Genomic DNA, 20,719 nt, shown 5'->3' with positions numbered 1-20,719 from the left:
TGCACCCCCCCAGGATACTCCTCACCCCTTTCTGGGACACACCCAACAGCACCCTACCCTTTCTGTGACTGCCCCCCAGGACATGCCTCTTTCCCCGGGGGGGGGGGACGGGACACCCCTAATCTATCCAGGACATGCCCAACTACCCACATATGCACCATCACTATTTCCAAGACCCATGTCCCCCACTCTATGGGACAAGTCTCCCACCCTCTCCAAGACATACCCCACTGGCTCCCCGACAGCTCACCCCATTCTCTCTGGGCTGAGATCCACAGACCCACCCCAGACATACCCCAAACCCTCTCTGGGACATGCCCATGCTGCCCCATGTCCCCACTTTCTCAAGGATGTCCCCCATTAACCCTCCTCTCAGGCACATGCCTTCTCCTCCAGGATGTGCTCTGACACATGCTCACTATTCTGCCAATGTGCCTCACTGCCCTCTCTTTCTCCCACGGCCCTCTCTCCTTGAGGGCTGCCCAGGTGCGAATTTCGTCTCCTACACACACCGCGCATCTTGATCTAGCTGCATTAGTCACACTGGGAACACTCTGGTGTGGTGCAGGTGTCTCGGGGGGGAAACTCGATGTGTGGGTGCATGTGAGGGAGACAAAGAAATTGCACTGTTGCGCATGGTGCTCACATGTTCTAACCCCAGCCCCATGTCAGTGTGAATGGTCCCTGCCTCACCCAGAGCTGAGATTCCTCTCCCATCCTGCCACTGCTGCCTCGCAAACAAATCCATGCAACCTTCCCTCCCGCACAATTCTGCTGCCTTCTATAAATGGAAAAGCAGGCTCCACCCTCTACTCCAGGGCTGGGCAAAAGATGATCTACAGGCTGGATCCGGCTGCGAAAGCCCCAGCTGGCTCCCTGCCTGCCCTGTTCCTGCTTGACACTCCAGAAAGCTGGCTACAGGGCCATGTGTGTGTTTGTGAACGCTGAGAGCCTGGAGGGAGGGGAGACAGGTTTCTCATGCTGCCCCAGCAACTCCTATTGGCCAGTTTCGGCCAATAGCAGCAGCCTGTTTGCAGGACAGGCAACATGTGACCTGCCCCTCATTCCTCATCCCCCGGGCTCACAGGATTCAGTTTAGATTAGAGCAATAAACACAGCTCCTGCAGCTCCCCTGAGCATGTACAGGGGTGGAAAGGCAAGGACCCTGGCTAAGGAACCTGCTGAGCTGCTGGTGTGAAGCCAGGTAAGTTCTCCCAGACAGAGCCTATCTCTGGCACCCAAGCTCCTCCCTTCTTCCCCCCCCATCCTCTCCATCCCTTCTTTCCTCCTACCCCAAGTAACCCAAACCTTCTGCTCCCCTGCTTTATCCCCTAGACACCTTCCCAGTCACTGCATCCCCTCCTACATTCCTCCTCAGGTCACAACCCTCTCTCAGACCTTGCACACCATTCTGCTATCCCTGGTCACAGCCCAAATCCCTGCACTCCTGCTCCAGGTCACAACCCCCTCCCAGGCTCTGCAACCCATCCTCACTCCAGTCCGTTGCCCCAGGTCACGATCCCCTACTTCACCCAAACTCCCTCCCAGATCCCAAGCCCCAAGCTCCCTTCTGCATCCAACTTCTATCCCTGATCCCTACACCTCCTGCATTAATATAATGGAAGAATGCAGGCCTCAACTACCTACCAAATCCTTGGAGTGGCCCCTCCCCCATCAAAAATTATTGCCCAACCCTGTGTTAATGGCTTAATGTAAGAAAGAAAGATTCTTTTAGCAGATTTTTTTTGAAGTATTGCAGACATCTAAAACTCTCATCTTAAGGATTTTTTAAAATCCTGTGTTACTAATTAATACATGGTAAATTATATTGCATTAAAGCCAGATCTTTTCTATCTGGTAGAGTTCTAGCTCTTATCAGTCAGAAGCAGGAAGCTGTGTGATGCTAGCTGTTTTGTAGGATGAAACCTTATTTGCAAGATCTTTTAAACATGCATCTGTCGGTTAGAAAGGATGATGAAACATGTACTCCAAGGTCTCAGAGGTGCAGCCATGTTAGTCTGTAACTAAAAAACCTTAAAAAAAACAATGGTTCTGTAGCACCTGAGACTAACAAAATATATAAATAGTGTCAGGAGTTTTCATGGGCACAACCCACTTCTTCTGCCAAGGTTAGTGTTAATTTTCTTTTTATTTGATTTCATATTAAATAATCATAAGCATTGCTCCTTGTTAATTATCCCTTGTTTTAATATATTTTCTTCCACACCTATGGACTATTTAAATAGATATTTATATTTATGGTTTTTGTTTGTACTGGAGGGTACACATCCGCACACTACCTCAATATTGGTGGGGCACATACAAAATTTTAACCTGCCCAAAAGAAGATTCAACTTGCCCAAGGATGGAAAATCTTAGAGGGAACACTGTTGGGAAGTCCCAGGCAGGATCCCCTGCTTGCCCTGCACACTGCTCAGAAAAGCAGCTGCAGGACCGTTTCTCTTTAAAAATTGTGATCCCAAAGGGGCGGGAGGAAGGCTTTAGGTGTAACTCCCACCCCAAGCATAATCCCATTGGCCAGCTTCTGGCCAGAAAATGGCTAATGGGAGCTGCCCGTTTGAACAGCAGGCAGCACACGAACCACCATGCCTGCCTTCCCGCCAGCTCAGTTATTCACACAAGCACATGGCCCTGCAGATTGGTTGGGCTGCTGGCTGGTAAGTCTCCTGGCCAGAGCCTGCCTCTGGCAGCCCAGCCCCTCCCTTCCTCAACCCTCTACCCCTCCACTTAATATACCCTCTTCCCCCCTCCTGTACTCATATCCCCACACCAATCCTCTGCCCCAGATCACAATCCTCTCCTACCCTAGGTTACAACCCAACCCCTTCCATCCCAGTCCCCTGCCCTAGGTCACATGTGCCTCCTTCACCCAAACTCCCTCCCAGATCCCACTCTCCCTCCTGCACCCCAATCCCTTACCCTGAGCTCCCTTTTGCATCCTACCTCCATCCCACACCCACTTCCTCCATTAATACCATGGAAGAGCGTGGTCCTCAATCGTCAAAAATTATTGTCCACCCCTCTTACATATATTCATTCAGAGATCCACCCTCACCAGTCCCCCTGCAATGCAAGAAAGGGTACTCTCTCCCCATATCATCAAGAGAAACCGAGGCACACAAATTCAAGGTGCCATTTTCAAAAGCAATGAGTTTAAATTCAATCACTTTAGGGCAGGGATGGGGAACCTACTGTCCACAGCTTGCGTTGATCTAGTATGCAAGGCTCGGGGCTCAACCTCCGACCCCCACAAGGGCACGAGCTGGTATTCCAGCCAAATGAGGGATGCTGTGACTGGTGCGCTAGTGAGAGGGGAGCCTCATGGGCCCAATTCAGGTAAATTGCGCTGGATCTGGCCCACGGGCTCTGCCTGGCATGGGGGAAGCAGCTCCGTGCACTACAGGAAAGCGCTCCCTACAGGCACTGCTCCTACGGTGCTGGTGGGGGACGTTTCCTTGCAGCACCCAGAGCGGCACGAAGCCATGTGCTCCTCCAGGAGCTCCGCCAGGTAGGTGCGCCCATGCCCGGCCTCCATGCCCTGCATCCACATAGGTGGGCCCAAACCTCGCATCCCCAGCTCATTCCTGCACCCTCCCTTCCACCCAGACCACCCCTGCACCCTACCTCCTTCCCAGACCCATATTCCCACCCCAGCCTGCTCACCAGCAGCCCCCTACCATGCACTGAACTCCTCATTTTTGTCCCCACATCAGAGCTTAAGGGTGCCCTACAAAATCTACTAGCCCCAGTCCCCTAGGTTCTGAGGTGAAGCTTGAGATAGTGAGGTGAATGTCTTTTATTTCTGCTTCTCAGTTGGGGGCCACATCTGTGAGGGGTTTTTTCTTTTTGTTTCTCCCTTGCATGTGGCCTCTGACTGATTTTTCTGTGGGTGAGTGGCCCCCAATCCTCCTTTAGGCAGCTGAATCAGACAGGGCATGTCTACACTGCAGGACAAAAGTTGATATGCAACTTCAGCAACGTCAATTGTGTAAATGAATTCTTTGCTTCAGTCTTCACGGCTGACGATGTTGGGTAGATTCCCAAACCTGACCCGTCCTTTGTAGGTGACAAATCTGAGGACTTGTCACAGATTGAAGTGTCATTAGAGGAGGTTTTGGAATTAATTGATAAGCTTAACAGTAACAAGTCACCGGGACCAGATGGCATTCGCCCAAGAGCTCTGAAAGAACGCAAATGTGAAACTGCAGAACTATAACTATGGTTTGTAACCTATCCTTTAAATCAGCTTCTGTACCCAATGACTGGAAGATAGCGAATGTAATGCCAATATTTAAAAAGGGCTCTAGAGGCGATCCTGGCAATTACAGACGGGTAAGTCTAATGTCAGTACCGGGCAAATTATTTGTTGGGCAAAAGTCAACATGGTTTCTGTAAAGGGAAATCCTGTCTTACTTGAGTTCTTTGAAGGGGTCAACAAACATGTGGACAAGATATAGTGTACTTAGATTTCCAGAAAGCCTTTGACAAGGTCCCTCACCAAAGGCTCTTATGTAAATTAAGTTGTCATAGGATAAGAGAGAAGATCCTTTCATGGATTGAGAACTGGTTAAAAGACAGGAAACAAAGGGTAGGAATAAATGGCACATTCTCAGAATGGAGAGGGGTAACTAGTGGTGTTCCCCAAGGGTCAGTCCTAGGACCAATCCTATTCAACATATTCATAAATGATCTGGAGAAAGGGGTAAACAGTGAGGTGGCAAAGTTTGCAGATGATACGAAACTGCTCAAGGTAGTTAAGACCAAAGCAGACTGTGAAGCTTCAAAAAGATCTCACCAAACTAAGTAACTGGGCAACAACATGGCAAATGAAATTTAATGTGGATAAATGTAAAGTAATGCACATTGGAAAAAACAACCCCAACTATACATATAATATGATGGAGGCTAATTTAGCTACAACTAATCAGGAAAGAGATCTTGGAGTCATCGTAGACAGTTCTCTGAAGACATCCATGCAGTGTGCTGTGGCAGTCAAAAAACAAACAGGATGTAAGGAATCATTAAAAAAGGGATAGAGAATAAGATGGAGAATATCTTATTGCCCTTATATAAATCCATGGTACGCCCACATCTTGAATACTATGTACAGATGTGGACTCCTCATTTCAAAAAAGATATACTGACATTAGAAAAGGTTCAGAGAAGGGCAACTAAAATGATTAGGGGTTTGGAATGGGTCCCTTATGAGAAGAGATTAAAGAGACTGGGACTTTTCAGCCTGGAAAAGAGGAGACTAAGGGGGGATATGATAGAGGTATATAAAATCATGAGTGCTGTGGAGAAAGTAAATAAAAGAAAGTTATTTACTTGTTCCCATCATATAAGAACTAGGGGCCACCAAATGAAACTAATGAGCAGCAGGTTTAACACAAATAAAAGGACGTTCTTCTTCACACAGCGCAGTCAATCTGTGGAACTCCTTGCCTGAGGAGGTTGTGAAGGCTAGGACTATAATAGGGTTTAAAAGAGAACTAGCTAAATTCATGGAGGTTAAGTCCATAAATGGCTATTAGCGAGGATGGGTAAGGAATGGTGTCCCTAGCCTCTGTTTGTCAAAGGGTGGAGAGGAATGGCAGGAGAGAGATTGCTTGATCATTACCTGTTCGATTCACTCCCTCTGGGACACCTGGCATTGGCCACTGTCGGCAGACAGGGGTACTGGGCTGGATGGACCTTTGGTCTAACTCAGTATGGCCATTCTTATGTTCTTAAGTTGAAATACCTTAATTTGGCTTTTGGCGCTGTCTGCATAGCAGGAAGTCAAAGAAAGAACACACTTCCTTCCAAGGGTGGCTGAGAGTGCCGCAGGGCCCTGGGCATGTCGTGGGGCCCCAGGCAGCGAAATTTCGTGGGCCCCCCCTTTGACACGGCGCATGTGCGGGGCCTCAGGAAGCGCAGGGCCCAGGGCAGCCGACCCGCTCGCCCTGCCCTAAATCTACCACTGCTTCCTTCGACTTCCCTTACTGCTCATGAAATGAGGGTTACAGGAGTCAAAGTAAGAAGTTCTCCATCTCAAAATTATTTCAACATAATGTCTTGCTGTGTAAACGTACCCATAGCAGCTTCTGAATGTGTTGCCTTCAGTGTTGCAGAGAGTCCGCGGCAGCACCAGGAATTGAACCCAGGGGTTCTGATTCCAGTCTAGTCCATCAAGCACAAGTAGGGCTACTGGATAATTTACCAGCAAAGTGTTTCTCCTCCAAGAGAACACTGGGAGGAAAGTTTCACAGGAAGAATCTCTGCTTTTCTAGAATATTTTGTATTTTCCATCAGAAAACCAGAAAAGTGTTAGGTGTCAAAATGAGGGGGGAAAAAATCTTATTTTTCTAATGAAAGATAAGTTTTTCAGCTGGAAATTAATGCCCAATTTCTGACCAGTTCTAACCATAGGAACATTCAAAGACAGGCAAGTGGAGCATAGGATGGGGTGTACTGGAGCAATAGCAAACATCCGGTTTCCTCCCGGAAGCTCTACTCAGAGCCAGCATGTGGTTTTGAGAAGGATGAAAGGGATGAAGAGATTTTGCAGCTGGCCTCTTCCTTATCCAACTGATTCCCACAACCTTTGTAAATACCACTATGCCCTCAGGCTGCTGGCACAGGTGGGGCTTAGATACAAAGGCCTCTTCAAAGCCCCTTTACACAGAACAAAGATGTTGACTTCAGGCTGTGTGCATGGAGAGAGAGAGAGAGAGAGTGTGTGTGTGTAATGTCTCCCTGCTAGAGAAGATGGGCCCTGCTGTGTGTCTCTGCTGCCCCCTGCTGGACGGGACCAGACCCTGCTGTGCTCCTGTGGGTCTACTGGGCCTGCACGTGAGAGCAATTGAGCCAGGAGAAAGCTAGGAGGACTTGTAAAAGGGACCCTAACAGGAACTGCAGAGAGAGACAGAGCTCCTGGGGAACAGACTTGCTGTGATTACAATCCAGTCTCATGTTTCAGGGCCTCAGCTAGGTGCCTGTATGGTCAGGAAGGATTTTTTCCCCGAGGCACAAATGACCAGCTGTATTCTGAGCGTTCGCCTTCCTCGGAGCTGGCCATCAGCCACAGCTGGATGTGGGACACTGGGTGGGGCGGGCCAGAGAACCCACTTTCTAGGTGCCCAACTGACTGGTTCTTACTCACAAGCTCAGAGTTCAACCCAGCCCCAGACTGGTGGTCAGGAAGGAATTTCTGCTCTGGTCAGATTGGCAGGGGCTGGAAAAGAGGGTTGCATGGGGCATGGATTAGGAAGGTAAAATCCTGTTTAATAAGTTAGCCATTTAAATGTTATGTTTAACCAGTTAACCGCTTAAACAGGGGCAGGCAGGAATGCCCTCTGCCTATGGCATGGCACAGCAGGTCCGGACACCCCAAAATGGGCAGGGGCTGCTCTGGCCAGGTTGGGCCATCAGTTACCAGCCAGTAAGTATCTCCCGGTAAGGGTGATGCTTATCAGTTAACTGGTTAACCATTCATCTCCCCTGCTTAATTCTCTGCCTGGGGTTCATAACAGGTGGGGCCTCCTGAGGACTGAAATCTTTACTCCAGCTGAAGGCTTCAGGTTCTGCACAGGGGGAATGGACTGGCCTGGGACTAAGAGATCAGGCTAGATCTTCTAAAGAGACCTTTTGGCCTCAAATCAGTGCTGGGCAACCAGTGGCCTGCACGTGGCTTATTGGAGTTCTGGCCCATGAGACATTTTGTTCACTGTTTCCCACACACAGGGTTGCCAGATTCTACTGGTTTCTGTCCACGTATTTTTCTCCTGCCGGCATTACTAAAGTGACATGTACATAAAGCCAGGATACGCGCTGACTGCACACAACACTGACTGTGAGAGTCATGAGCTCCCTCTGCAGCCAATCACAGCGCTGCTACTGTGCAGTTGGCTTACCCTGCATGGAGGCACGCAAGCACAGTTAGAAAAACGGCTCTAGCCTGGGAGACCATCTTGGTTAGGACAGTCTCGCAGCCCACTGAGATGAAGGCGAACCCAGTCATGTGGCCCAAACACTAGCCTGAGTTACCCATGGCTATCCAAAACGCTATGAAATCTAGGAGAGGTGGCTGCTCCTCAGCACCCTGCTGTCCCCTACTGGAGGCTGCATCTCAGCACTGGGCAAGGGGTCCTTATATATACAGCTCCAACGCTCTACCCCAGAGATGGCCACATCTCAGGACCAGGCAAGGAGTCCATGTATAGAGTCCCTGTGCTCCACTCCATAGGTAGCCACATGTCAGCACTGGGTGAGTCGTCCATGTACAGGGTCATCCCAGCCCTGCTGTTTGTCTCTCCTACCTGCCTTTCCCTGCCCCCACAAGCTCACCCCACGGCAGGCAGGACAGATGCCAGCACAAGGAGGGGGCTCACCTTGGAGAGGCAGTGACAGATGCGTGCTTTGGCCTTGGTGGTGTAAACCTCCACTTGTGGCTCCGTCTTCATGGCCGCTTTGTACTTGTCAATGGCGTCCTCATACCTGTCCCCCGGGAGCAGCACACGTCACTCACCAGCGGGGCACCAGTTGGCAAAGTGGGGGAAGGGAACCGGGCCAAACGCAGGGCTGGCACCAGCAGAGGATATTGGAAAAGCCAAAATATGCCAGACCTAAAGCCAGGCAGGGCTTCCAGGGGGAAGGTGCAGGGGGAGCCTAAAGGTGGGCGCTACTCTGTAAAGAGGAGATCCCCGAGTGCTTGGCTGCAGGCAAGATGCCCCCACATGCCCCATGGATTCCTGTTTAATCAGCCCCTGCACTACACCCAGCGATGGCTGCATCTGAGCACCAGGTGGGAGATCCCCATATATATTGCCCCTGCATCCCACTCCAGAGCTGGCTGCATCTCAGCCCCTCCACTATCCCCAACATGCCAGACTCTGGCAATCCAGGGGCTGCTCCCTAGACATGTGGCCGGGAAGGGGGGGAGGGATATTTCCAGGTACCCCCTAGAGGTCTCAGAGTGCCAAGGCCCACTGGCTGGAAAGAAACGGCCTTTCACAACCCCTGGATTGACGGAGAGATGGGGATAGAGGGAGAAGGGGCCTGGTCATCACCTCTGTGCTCTGACGTGCTCCTCGGCTGTCTCCAGCTGCTTGGAGAGCTTCTTGGCTTGCTTGTAATGGGCAAAGCAGGCCTTGTCGTCCTGGTCCAGCTTGAGACATTCGCGCACCTGCCTGGGGAGGGGCAGAGGTGACAGGTGGGGCAGGTTTCTGGAAGATGCAGCAATGTCACAGTCCCCCTCTCCCCTCCCCGAGATCCCAGCACATCCCTGGCCCTTCCTGTGTCCATGGTCAGGGCTCAAAGTTAAGGAAGGATGTCTGATGCAGGCAATGTCACCTCCCTGAGGACTGGCACCTCTGGGGCAGGGATTCAAGAAACCTGGTGGGGAGGTGGGAATTAGGGGTGCAGATGGGCCCAGAGTTCCCCTCCCCCCCAAGATCCCCCACTCCCTAGCCAGGGCCTCCTCCCCTCCCCCACTCACACCAGCGCCTCCTCGTGCTCCCCCAGGCCATAGTACAGCTGGCTGAGCTTGAGGAAAGCTGCTCGGTTGTCAGCGCGGAGCTTGGTGGTGGGTTTCAGATCGAGGATGGCCTTGTTGTATTCGCCCAGCATCAGGTAGCACTCGGCACGTAGTTCCTTGGCTTCGGGGTCCCACGGGGAGATCTGTGGCCAAGGGAGCAAACCTGAGCACAAGCAAGTCTGTGCCTAGGGGCCACACTGCTTTGGGGTGCACGGCAGGGCCCGTTACACAACCCCCAACCAAGCCTGCCCAGCTTCGGCTCTGCCATTCTCCCTCTCTTGGGATGGCCAGTGCTGGAGCCAACTTTGCAACTTTACGGGGCAGAATCCGGCCTTTCCAAGCCCCCGGCACAGCAGGAAAGAAGAATCCAAAAGTGAGGAGAAAGGCGAGGCCACGTCCTGTGTGTAAAACAGCATCAGTCCGAGGAAGGGGCTGGGCAGCAGGACTCTATGTGCCTGGACTGATGAAAGGGAAAGGGGACTTCATGGTGCATGGGTGGGCAGCGAGGAAACTGAAGCAGGACCTGAACCAAGTCCAGGGAGACCCACCATCCCCTTTGCTCAAGATCCCTCTGGCATTTTAATAAGGCAGCAGGGGGACTAGAGCACACTTCCAAGATCCCAATGCCCAGCATCCCTTACTCCCAGCTTCATCCACTGCCCCAGTTTTCCTGCACAATTGCCCTTGGTGCATGCTCACCTCCTCAAGCTCCCACACTGGGCCTCAGCCAGCCCAGGTCGTGGTAGGCAGATGTGAGATTGAAAATGGAGCTGGCTTGTAGATAAACAACCCACTGCTGCCACCCTGACTCTGGTCCACTTGTCTTTCTGGCCTTAAATCCGGCACACCTCAGAGCAGCAGATGCTCAGAGTTGAGGGGGCACCCCAGGGACCAGACTGACCCAAAGACTTTCCTGAATTGTTGGGTGCTTGTTCACTGCACAAGGAAGATGCTGGGTACCTTCACAATTTGTTGGGTTTTGGTATAAACTGCGAGATTGACAACTTTTTTGTCAAAAGCATCTGCTTCCCCATGGAAAAAAGTTGATTTTTGGTTAAAAATCTCACTGCTCAAAATTCCTCCAAATTTAGGCCAAACCCCCTGAAATATTTCAATTTGAAAATGTTGCCACATTGCCCTGTGGGAACTGTAGTTTGGATGCCTCATGTCCCCATTCTCTGCTATGGGCCTGGCTTACTAGCTGGACTACATCTCCCATGATGCCCTACCCCCCCTTCTCCAAGAGGGGAAATTACAAGGCACCATGGGAAATGTAGTTTGGTTGATTTATGTTCCCATTGATCTCTATCGGGCAGATATCTCCCATGATGCACTGCAGTCTCCCCTTTTGTAGGATGAGGTACATCATGGGAATCCGTGAGCGTTGTGCATCATGGAAGATGTAGTCTGGCTGGGGAGCCTTGCCTACAGAGGTGAAGTGAATTGTGTGGCAACTGAACTACAACCCCCATGAGACATGACATTCTCCTGCTTGCTGACCCTCAGCACTACATCAAGGGAGCCCTGACTGTGCCTCCTATGAGGCACCACAATCAGTCCAGGGAGGCCATCCCATGGAAGAGAGCAGGGACATGAGGTAGTGGAACTACAAATTCCATGATGCACTGCTTTGCCTCCGCAAGAGTGACGACCTAGATATAACATGGAGAGATGTAGTCTGACTAGGTTACAAAGGACCATTGTAACAGCACTGGCCAGCAGCGTCCCTGGGCAACTGAGCGACACTCCCCTACTCTCAGAAATGGTGTGATCCCCACAAGCAACCGCCTCTTGACAGATACCTCAATGGCTTGCTCCAGGATCCTGATGGCTCCCGAGTAGTCTGTTCTCTGATAAGCTGCCTGGGCTTCTTGCATGGACACTTCCAACTCAGTGAGTCTAGCTAACTGGCTCTGAGCCTCCTTGTGGCTGGGATCACTCTGCAGCTGGAGGGGTGTGAAGGAGAAAAAACCAACAAGGATCACCAGATGCCCAAAGGTGGCCCTTTAGCAAAGTTCTCCAACCAGTGCCCACCAGAAGACAGATACGCAGGCAGATGGGCCTGTAACTAGTGTTCCCTGGTGGTGCACATTCACACATGCCTTGATGCATGCAAAAAATGTATTCTGCACCAGGATGGAAAAAATCCACACATGGGTGGAAAAGATTAGAGGGAACGTTGTATCTTTGCACTGGGGGGCTGCAGACAAACATCTTTTCAGAGATCCCTCTGCACTTGGGCAGGCAGCACAGCAGGGGGGAAAGCAACAGGGTGGGCGGCAATGCCATGGCAGGGAGGGGTGATGCTACACAACATAATGCAGCAAAGCCAGAACATCAGCTCAGGCTGCTTAGATTCCGCAGAGCTGCTTCTGGAAACTCCCCTCCCCCCCAACCACAAGACATTCCATTCCCATGCCTCTCCCGAGGCCAACCTTGGGGGTCTCTTCTCATGGCACTCACCACGGCTTCAAAGTCCTGTTTGGCCTCCTCTGTATTACCCTGTTTCAGGAAAATGTTGCCCCGCTGTAACCTGGCCTGGAGTGAATACAGAGCAGATTTCCAGGGTGAGAGCAGCAAAAGACTCTGGCAACCACAGATTCAAATTGGTGCCGTCAATCAAAGCACAGTTCTTAATGCTTAAGCATGGTCTGTTGCAAAAGGCAGCGCAGCCTGTGCTCATGCGCCTGGCTGAATCAGGGCCCTAATAGCCACCACGTTTTGCCAACAAGGTCTCTAACAATGGATGTCCAAAGTTTGATTCCAGGAGATCCTTCCTAGAGTACCCAAGATACGATCCTCTGTGGCTAGGCCATCTAGGCCCTTTTGTTTCATACCCAGCTCTTTTCCAGCACTTTTCATCTGTGGACCTCGGAGCACATTCCAGAGAAGATTTAGCGTCATTATCCGTTTTACAATCAGGAAAAGTGAGGTGGAGGGGTTCTCAAATTTTTTTTGCTGGGACTCCCTATGAAAATATTTCAAGCCCCCCAAAAGACGTGCATAGATACAGATAGACACTTGATAAGTAACTTCCTTCTATGCTAATACATATTTCCATTCCATGCACCTGATGAAGTGATTCTTACCCACAAAAGCAACTTCTGTGCCGCTGTTAGATGCAGTGCTACCTTCAAATCTGAGCAGCAGCTACTCCTCTCCAGTCACCCATCTCTGAAGGGCTCAGGCTGGCAGCTTGGCGCACAGAGTTCTCTGTATTCCCCAGCATGCAGAGGCTGGCAACTCACAACCCCCCTGTAATAACCTCCTGACCCCCCGGTGCTAGATTTTTAAAGGCATTCTCCTTTTAAAAAATCTAGCTAAAGTGACTTTTAAAATCAGAATCAGCCATTTCCTCAAAGGGTAGATGTATGCTGTGGGATCAGCCCAGTTCGACTGACTCAGGCTCACAGGGCTAAAACCAGGAGCATAGACATTCAGAGTCAGGCTGGAGCCGAGGCTCTAAAATCCTTCATGATTGCCTGCAGCCTAAGCCAGCTGCTCCAAGACTCGGTGCTGTGAGTTTTTTATTGTCGTGTAGACGTCCCCTCTAAGGCCTGCTCTACTTCAAAGAGGAATTAGTTCAGGGAATTCTCTAGCCTGCCTTATGCAGAAAGTGAGACCAGTTGACAAAGCTCTCCTCTGGCCTTGGACGCTATCAGTAACAACAGGTACCTCTTCCGTGGCACTTGCACCTGTAGATCTCAAAGTGTTATGCAAAGAAGGGCAGGATCACCGATTCTATGACAACAAAGAACTATTGTGACCATCTGAGCACAGGGCAGAGAACTGCCCTGAAATTGCTTCTTGTTTGTAAATTCCAGCCCTGTTTTCAGTGGTGTACCTTGAAAATCCAGGCCAGAAATACCATATTTAGGGAGAAGAAAAATAGGCAGCCAGATTTTCAAGACCCTAGTGAGTGCCAGCAATAAAATCTGTACATTTTAGCTCATGCTTCTTGTTGCACCTCACTTCCTAACATATCAATGCAATTCACAGTCCCAGGTTAATCCCAGACAGGGAATGTCATTACCCCAGAGAGGGAAAGTGAGTCACAGAGAAGGGCTGGGACTGGCCTTAGGCCAACCAGGGAGGCAGTGGGGTGAATCCACTGAGCTCTCCCAGTCATGTGCCTTACCTTTCTTGCTCTGGCCAGGAAAGGAGAAGGACAATGCTACTGATGTCTTTGTGTCAACACGATTTCAGCCAAGCTGCTTTTGAACCAGTGCTAGCAGCAAATCATTATAAACATCTGTGTCTGAGCTCAGGCAGAATGGGGGAGAGAGAACTCCCAGACTAACCAACTGATTAGAGCTTTAAGAACTGCACCTCTTTCAGGAGGCTGATTTGTCCTGCATACCACCAAGTTTCACCTCACTTAAAGATGACTTGCTTACAAAATCAGACATAAAAATACAAAAGCAACACAGCCACACCAATATCGAAAAACTGAGGACGGTCTCATTTTCACCATGGAATTTAAACTGGTACTTACATGTCAGTGTACAGTACATAGGGCAATATAAACAAGACACTGTCTGTATGAAATTTTAGTTTGTCCTGATTCTGCTAGGGCTTTGAATGTAGCCTGTTGTAAAACTAAGCAAATATCTAGATAAGTCAATATATCCCCTGGAAGACCTCTACGTCCGCCCCATGGCTGTGTGTCCCCCTGGTTGATAACCACGGATAGCAAACAAAGGTCTAACCAGCTCAATGGCTGGATATTGCAGATGGAAAATGCACACTGAAAATAAATCGTACACCAGTGGTTCCCAACCTTTTTGAGCATACAGACCCTTTTTCAATCGTTTAAATTTCACAGACCCACTCCCCCTTCCCTGGGGGAGGGAAAAAAAAGAAAAAAGAAAAAGTAAGTAAGGATTGGGCCTACCTCAGTGGGCCCGATCCTTATTTTTAAACTTTCCACAGACCCCTTGCAATACTGTCATGGACCACCAGGGGTCCACAGACCACAGGTTGGGAGGGACCCACTGGCTTACACTTTTAACAGTGAGGGTATCTTTTAACAGTGAGGGTATCTAACAGCTGAAACCACTGACCTTCTCTGGTGTGTTTAAATCACCACCAGATGTATCTTGAAGAGATCTTCTAAGGTTCAACCAGGCAGTATTTTGGGGAAGTTCTCCGGTGTTTATTACACAGGTGCTCAGACTAGGTGCTCACAAGGAGTCTTTCTGGCCTTGAGACTCTACGAATCTCAGTCTCACAAACTGAGTGCACTGACCCCCTTGACTACAGCCAACCTCCCCACTTTGGGAACGTACCTCAGTATTCCTTCAGAGCCTGACTTGATAACCCCAGGGTTATATCACTGCATGGGATCTGGAAGTGGGAATTTGACTCTGGGGTGGTTTTCTGTCAGCTGTGAACAGACTGTTTTTTTCTGACAAACAAATCCTCCATTGAGCAATTCCCAACCAGATCTGCCAGTAAAAGATCAGCAGCCATGGGGGCTGTTCCACATGGAGAAGCGGCAACGTCTTTGGAGGACCAAGTCATCCCAGTTCAAAAGGGACACAGCCGCATCCCCCATGACAGCAGCAGCCTCTCAATCACACTGCATGTGGCAGCAAAAATAACCTTCCATTAGTTAATATCCCCACAAGTCAGAGGTGAGAACAGTGAGTGTGACTTACGGCTAGGAAGTCCGGCTTGAGCTCAATGGCCTTTGACAGGTCGGGCAGTGCCGAGCGGAACTTGCCCATGGCCAAGTAGATAGTCGCTCGCTTGTAATATGTAAGGTAATTCTTGGGGTCGCCTTCTGCAGGAGGTAGAATATGTTAGTGCTGGCCCCTCTCCTAGTCCAGCCCAGATTTGTTCTCCCTGCCTCCTTTTGCCACCTTACATACCCCAGTGATCTGAGACTGAAAGGGAACAGAGAGCTGAGGCCTCTGCTTGTTTTATTGCTACTCTGTCCTCCCAAATCCATCTGTCATGTGGATTGGGATTTCTCTGTATCCATCTGTCTGGCACCTAGCATAATGGGGTTTAAATCTTGAGCAGAGCTCCTAGGCCCTACCTTGATCAATAAGCCAACAAGCCTTCCTCACTGGAGCACCTGCTTTTGTAACATGGGAACACAGGGAAAAGTTGGGGAATTCAAAATCTGATCAAAAGAAACTCTGTTCCCTCCAACATGCAACCACGCTGCAGAACTCCTGGCCAAAAGTCACAAAGGAATCGGCCGTGTCTGTGGAGGGCTAGCATAGCGATCATCATTAATGAAATCCAATTTGGGAAGGGATATTCAACATAGTACTCCAGGACTTATACTGATCTCTGATAAACACCAGCTGATATGGGAACAACATTTGCCTACTTGCTACTGCAGGGTACGTACACCTTCCTCCAAAGCATTCAGTGTTGGAGAGAGTATACTGCAGTGATGGGCTACCTCGGCTAGTGAGTGAGCTGCAAGAGTGGCACTTCTTCATCTCAGTGGCCTGTAAGATTGTTGTAATGAAGATCGTCTCTTAGGAGAGGTAGTTTTGCCAAGTGTGCTCATGTATCTAGAATTTGTGGGGGTGTCGATTGAACTGTAGGAGTGCTTTGATTGGATGCAGAGGGAGCACACAGCTCTCACAGTCAGTGTGTGTGCAATCAGCATGCATCTCACTTTACATGCCCTTGCTTTACATGTGTGTCACTTTAATAATACCAATAGGAAAAACTACATGGAAAGGAACCAGTTCAATTTAGCAACAATAAACAAAATGTCTCCTGCATCACACACAGAGCCCCAATAGGCTGCAGGTTGCCCACTGCTGGTATACTGCTACATGGGCCTTATGTCTGAGCTGACCATTCCTACATGCCCATGAAATAGCCCATTTCACTACCTGCTTCCCACCAACTTCAATGCCCCATTCATGAAACTGACCCATAGCCATCCTGAGTAGTTCCTTCTGTGCCAAACAACCCTCCCTGGTGCCAAGCTCCTGTCTGCTTCCTCCAGGGAGTCCCATATGCCCCATGCCTGCCTGGCACAGCTGTAAGTGTGGAGGAGGCTATTGTCACTCCGGTCTGACACGCTCCCAGGCTAGCTGGTGACATCCCCTTCTCTCTTCGTACTTACCTACGGCTGAGTGATAATGAGACAGTGCTTCAGCCAGCTGACCAGCTGCCAGCAGCTTGCGCCCCATTTCCAGATGGTTCTCGATCTCAGCCTGCCCGGAAGCCAGCAAACCTGCAGGGGACAAAGTGTCTCACCTTGACTGGGTAGAGGGGAGTCAGGGCTGGGTGCCCCACTGAAGTCCCCATTTGTGGAAATGGGGCCTTGACCCCACTCTACACACCACTGTATTTAATGCCACTCTAGTACAGCATCATAGCTAGGGCCTTACGAAATTTACAGCCATGAAAAATGTGTCACTTTTACCCTACACTATACAGATTCCACTGGGAAGACCAACAGTTCTCAAATAGGGGGCATGACTCAAAAGGGAGTTGCAGGGAGTCACAAGATTATTTTAGGGGGCTCGCAGTACTGCTATCCGTACTTCTGTGCTGCCTTCTGAGCTGGGCAGTCAGAAAGCAGCAGTTGTTGGTCGGGCATCCATCTCTGAAGGCAGCACCCTGTCAGTGGAGCATAGATGTAAGGGTGACAATACTATACTGTGCCACCCTTATGTCTGCACCGCTGCCTTGACAGCTGGGTGACCAGAGGGTGGCAGCAGCTGACTGAGCTCTGCAGGCAGCAGTGCAGAACTAAAGGTAGCATAGTATAGTATTGCCACCCTTACTCCTGCGCTGCTGTTGGTGACGACTCTGCCTTCAGAACTAGGGTTGCAGCCAGAAACTGCCACTTTCTGATGTCCCAGCCCAATGCAGAAGTAAGGTAGCAGCACCGCAGCCTCCCCTACAATAATTTTGTGCCCTCTCCCAACTTCTTTTTGGGTCAGGCCCCCTAAAAGTACAACACCCTAAAATTTGGAGGTGAAGTAGCTGAAATCATTATATTTATGATTTTTAAAATCCTATGATCTTGACATCGACCAAAACATACCGCAAATTTGATAAAGCCCTAATCATAGAAACACCTAGTCAAACTCTCTTCCAAGATTTGTTGTGTCTAACCATCCAGCCAGATGACTCCCCAGCCTCCTTTTGAAAAACTCCAGCGAAGGAGCTTCCACCTTCCCTAAGCAGTCTAAAACTGAATGGCCTGTCCATTTTCTGCCAGCCCTGCCAGGCACCATTTCAATCAGCACCATCCCCATTCTCCTGGTCCCGCCCTTTCACACCCAGTCCAGCCATTACTCTCTTAGCCTGGTCTCTTTCCATACTAGCTCCCACTCCCATGGCTTTTCCCCCTTCCTGCCTGCCCTGACCCCACCTCACCACTCCTTCACTCTTCCCGGCTTTCCTGACCCCACCTGCTCTTCCCTAAGGTTCTTGGGACATTCACCTTCCCCCCATGCCCACCCCTTTTCCCTGATGTCCTTCCACCCTCAGCCACCAGGCCCTGTCCTCTTCCCCTCTAACCACACTCCCTCTCCTGAACCCAGCCACTCCATCCCCAGCTTGCCCTTCCTCCTGCCCTGCTGGCACCAGAGCTCCACTCTTTCCCTGCCACTCAGGCTGTCATCTGCCCTGGGCTGCCCAGCTGCCCCGCTGGGATAGGGCCAGTCTCCATATTTGGGACTTTGTCTTCTAAACATCTCTCCCCGGGTTTCCACACTTGCTCTCTGGTCACCCCTAGACTTCCCCATCGGGGGTGGGGAGGAGACAGTGAGGAACTAAAGTGGCTTGTAATAGGCACGGCCAACAGGAAAGGGGCGGGGCCAGCAGCAGGTGGAAGGAGCCAGTGGAGAGCTAAAGAGACAGCGGGGCCAGTTCGGTGACTCGGTTTGACGGAAGGGGCGGAGCTAGCGAAGAAAGGGGCGGGGCTAGGAAGTCGGATGGTTGGGCGGGGGCGGGGTCAGACGGGAGAGCGCGAGCTGAGCCGGTGAGGGTGGGGCCTGCGGGGAAGAGGGTGGGGCCAAGGGCGAAAGGAGCGGGGTTGCGGGAATTCTTCTGAGGGGAAGAGGGAGGGGCCGCTTCCGGCGAGTTGCCATGGTTACCTGGGAGCTGCAGGTCCAGTAGGACGCAGAGTAGGGAGGTGGCCCAGAGCAGCCGCCGCCCGCAGCGCCACAGCCCCTGCCCGGCTGCTCGCCCGGGCTCCATGGCAGCGCTCCGGCTCCGGCTCCGGCTCCGGCCCGCACTTCCGCATGCCGCACTTCCGGCCCCGTGTTCCGATGTCACTTCCGCCGGCTCCTCTGCCAGCCGTACTCCGTGATCCTGGGACCGTCCATCCGGAGGGCGGACTCCATGGTAAAGCTGCGGGCCGCTCTGCCCGCCCGTTTCTATGTTCTGGGAGGACCGCGGCCTCACGCGCTCTCTGTCCCTTCAGGCTTCCGCGTTTCTTTCGCCCCTGCCCGGGAACGGGACGCTCGGCTTTGCTGATGGGCAGCACCAGGAGCCAATGGGCGTGAGGGGATGGGACAGGAGGCGGGGTCTGGTTTGGAGAGGGGGGGGCAGGTGCGGGGGAGGTTCTGGGGGGCTGGGCCAAGGAGGGTCCCGCGGGGGGTGTCAGGGATGCTGGCAGGGGCTCTGTGGGAGAAGTGGAAGGGATCCTGAGGGCTGGGAGAAGGGGCCCTTGGGCGGGTTCGGGGGCTGGAGCCGCCCCCCATGTTGGGGGGGGGCAGATAGTGGGGGAAGGGGACACCCCCCCCCCCCGGGTGAAAGGGGCAGGGAGCAGGTTACTAAGGGGCCGCCCTCCCGTGGAGGAGAAAGGAGAATCGTTGGGGCTGAGGGAGGAAAGAGCCCCCCCCCCCATTATGAAGGAGAAGGGAGATGGCTGTGGGGTTAATATGGGGGTCATAAGTGAGTCCCCTGAGGAGGAAAGGGATAGCTGGGAGGTGCAGTCTCTGAAGATCCCCTTAGCGCTTGAGGGGAGATGCAGCCCCCCACAGGAGGGGTGGGTGGCTGGGGGGGGGGAAGTTTGGGGAAGAGGTGGTGAGGTATTGGGGTGAAGAGGAACCCAACGTCCAACCCACTCCCTTCCCAGCAGGCCCTGGGGCGATGGAGCCAGACTACAAGCGCAGGAAGATGCAGGAGCTGGATGACCCCCCATGGGAGGCCTTGCTGGTACTTCCTGAGCTGGAATCCCAGGAGGTGGAGCTGATCCTGGCCTATGCTGCCCCCGTGTTGCTCAAGACTGAAACATCCCGCCTGGTGCAGCAGCTGTCGGCTGCGCGCCCCCTTACGGAGCTCCCACACCTTAAGCGTGTGCGGGCACGTGGCGGAACTCAGCCGTTGGAGGTGCTCCTCTGCCTGGCCAGCCCCTCGCAGGACACAGGGGCCTTGCAGACGCTGTCGGAGCTGCTCCCGGATGGACAGGTGGACATCTGTGGCCTGGGAGAGCCCTTCCTAGTGCAGGTGCCTGCACGTGCCCCCCTCACCCGGCCCCAGTTCGAAGAAGCCGCCCGGCACTGGCCCACAGCCTTCCATGAAAACAAGCGGACCAGCCAGGCTCTGGCCGGGCAACTCTTCACTCCACAAGACAAGGCAGCCATGCAAGGTCACATGGAGCAAGCTATCCATGCTGCACGCCAGGGGGCGGAGCTGGGGATGGTGCCAGTGGGCGCTGCTGTGGTTGACACGGCCACAGGGCGAGTCCTGGCTGTGGGGCATGACTGCAGGAAGGGCCTCCACCCACTACTGCATGCCACCATGGTCTGCATTGACCTAGTGGCCTGCGGCCAGGGTGGAGGAGCCTACAGCTACCACGACTATCCTGCTTGCACCTTCCTGCCTTCTGATGAACATGCTGTATCTGGCGATGGCCTTCCCTACATCTGCACCGGTTATGACCTGTACCTCACCCGTGAGCCCTGTGCCATGTGCGCCATGGCCCTGGTCCACTCCAGAATTCAGAGGGTCTTTTATGGTGTGGCCTCCCCACACGGGGCTTTGGGGACAAGATACCGCATCCATGGCCGCAAAGACCTGAACCACCGCTATGAAGTCTTTAGAGGCATCCTGGAGGGGCCATGCCAACGCTTGGGCCAGGAGGTTGCTAGCTAAGCGGCTGTTTTTATATGGCTTGTTTTTATACCATTTGTTTTAAAAGCTGAGCTTTGCTTTTTTTTTTAAAATAAATTTGTTTTAACAGGG

At 51.8% G+C, this 20,719-nt stretch overlaps 2 protein-coding genes across 5 annotated transcripts in view; one reads left to right on the top strand and one right to left on the bottom strand.

The window, feature by feature from the left end:
• The window catches only part of LOC102445440 (dnaJ homolog subfamily C member 3-like), a 27,913-nt gene extending 9,156 nt beyond the window's left edge, over positions 1–18,757 (bottom strand). The window contains exons 1-8 of the mRNA XM_075907178.1: positions 18,625–18,757; positions 16,638–16,748; positions 15,199–15,323; positions 12,002–12,076; positions 11,341–11,484; positions 9,500–9,681; positions 9,072–9,191; positions 8,394–8,499 (exon numbers count right to left, since the gene is read on the bottom strand). Coding sequence (XP_075763293.1) covers positions 8,394–8,499; positions 9,072–9,191; positions 9,500–9,681; positions 11,341–11,484; positions 12,002–12,076; positions 15,199–15,323; positions 16,638–16,748; positions 18,625–18,727 — 966 coding nt within the window. The 5' untranslated portion in view covers positions 18,728–18,757. The remainder of the gene's footprint in view (positions 1–8,393; positions 8,500–9,071; positions 9,192–9,499; positions 9,682–11,340; positions 11,485–12,001; positions 12,077–15,198; positions 15,324–16,637; positions 16,749–18,624) is intronic.
• ADAT3 (adenosine deaminase tRNA specific 3) lies at positions 18,742–20,719 on the top strand. 4 transcript variants are annotated; one of them, XM_075907188.1, is made up of 2 exons: positions 18,742–18,874; positions 19,614–20,719. In XM_075907188.1, exons 1-2 carry the CDS (start codon positions 18,772–18,774, stop codon positions 20,627–20,629), a joined length of 1,119 nt encoding a protein of 372 aa, XP_075763303.1. In that variant the 5' UTR covers positions 18,742–18,771; the 3' UTR covers positions 20,630–20,719. The 4 variants fall into 4 exon arrangements, with proteins under 4 accessions (XP_075763303.1, XP_075763302.1, XP_075763304.1 ...); XM_075907187.1 differs by having other exon boundaries at positions 19,611–20,719; XM_075907189.1 differs by lacking the exon at positions 18,742–18,874 and adding an exon at positions 18,897–19,031.

This window comes from Pelodiscus sinensis, chromosome 24 (genome assembly GCF_049634645.1).
Source record: "Pelodiscus sinensis isolate JC-2024 chromosome 24, ASM4963464v1, whole genome shotgun sequence".
Classification (NCBI taxonomy): domain Eukaryota; kingdom Metazoa; phylum Chordata; order Testudines; family Trionychidae; genus Pelodiscus; species Pelodiscus sinensis.
Note: the sequence above shows the minus strand (reverse complement) of the source record. Positions and strands in the feature narration are given on the sequence as shown.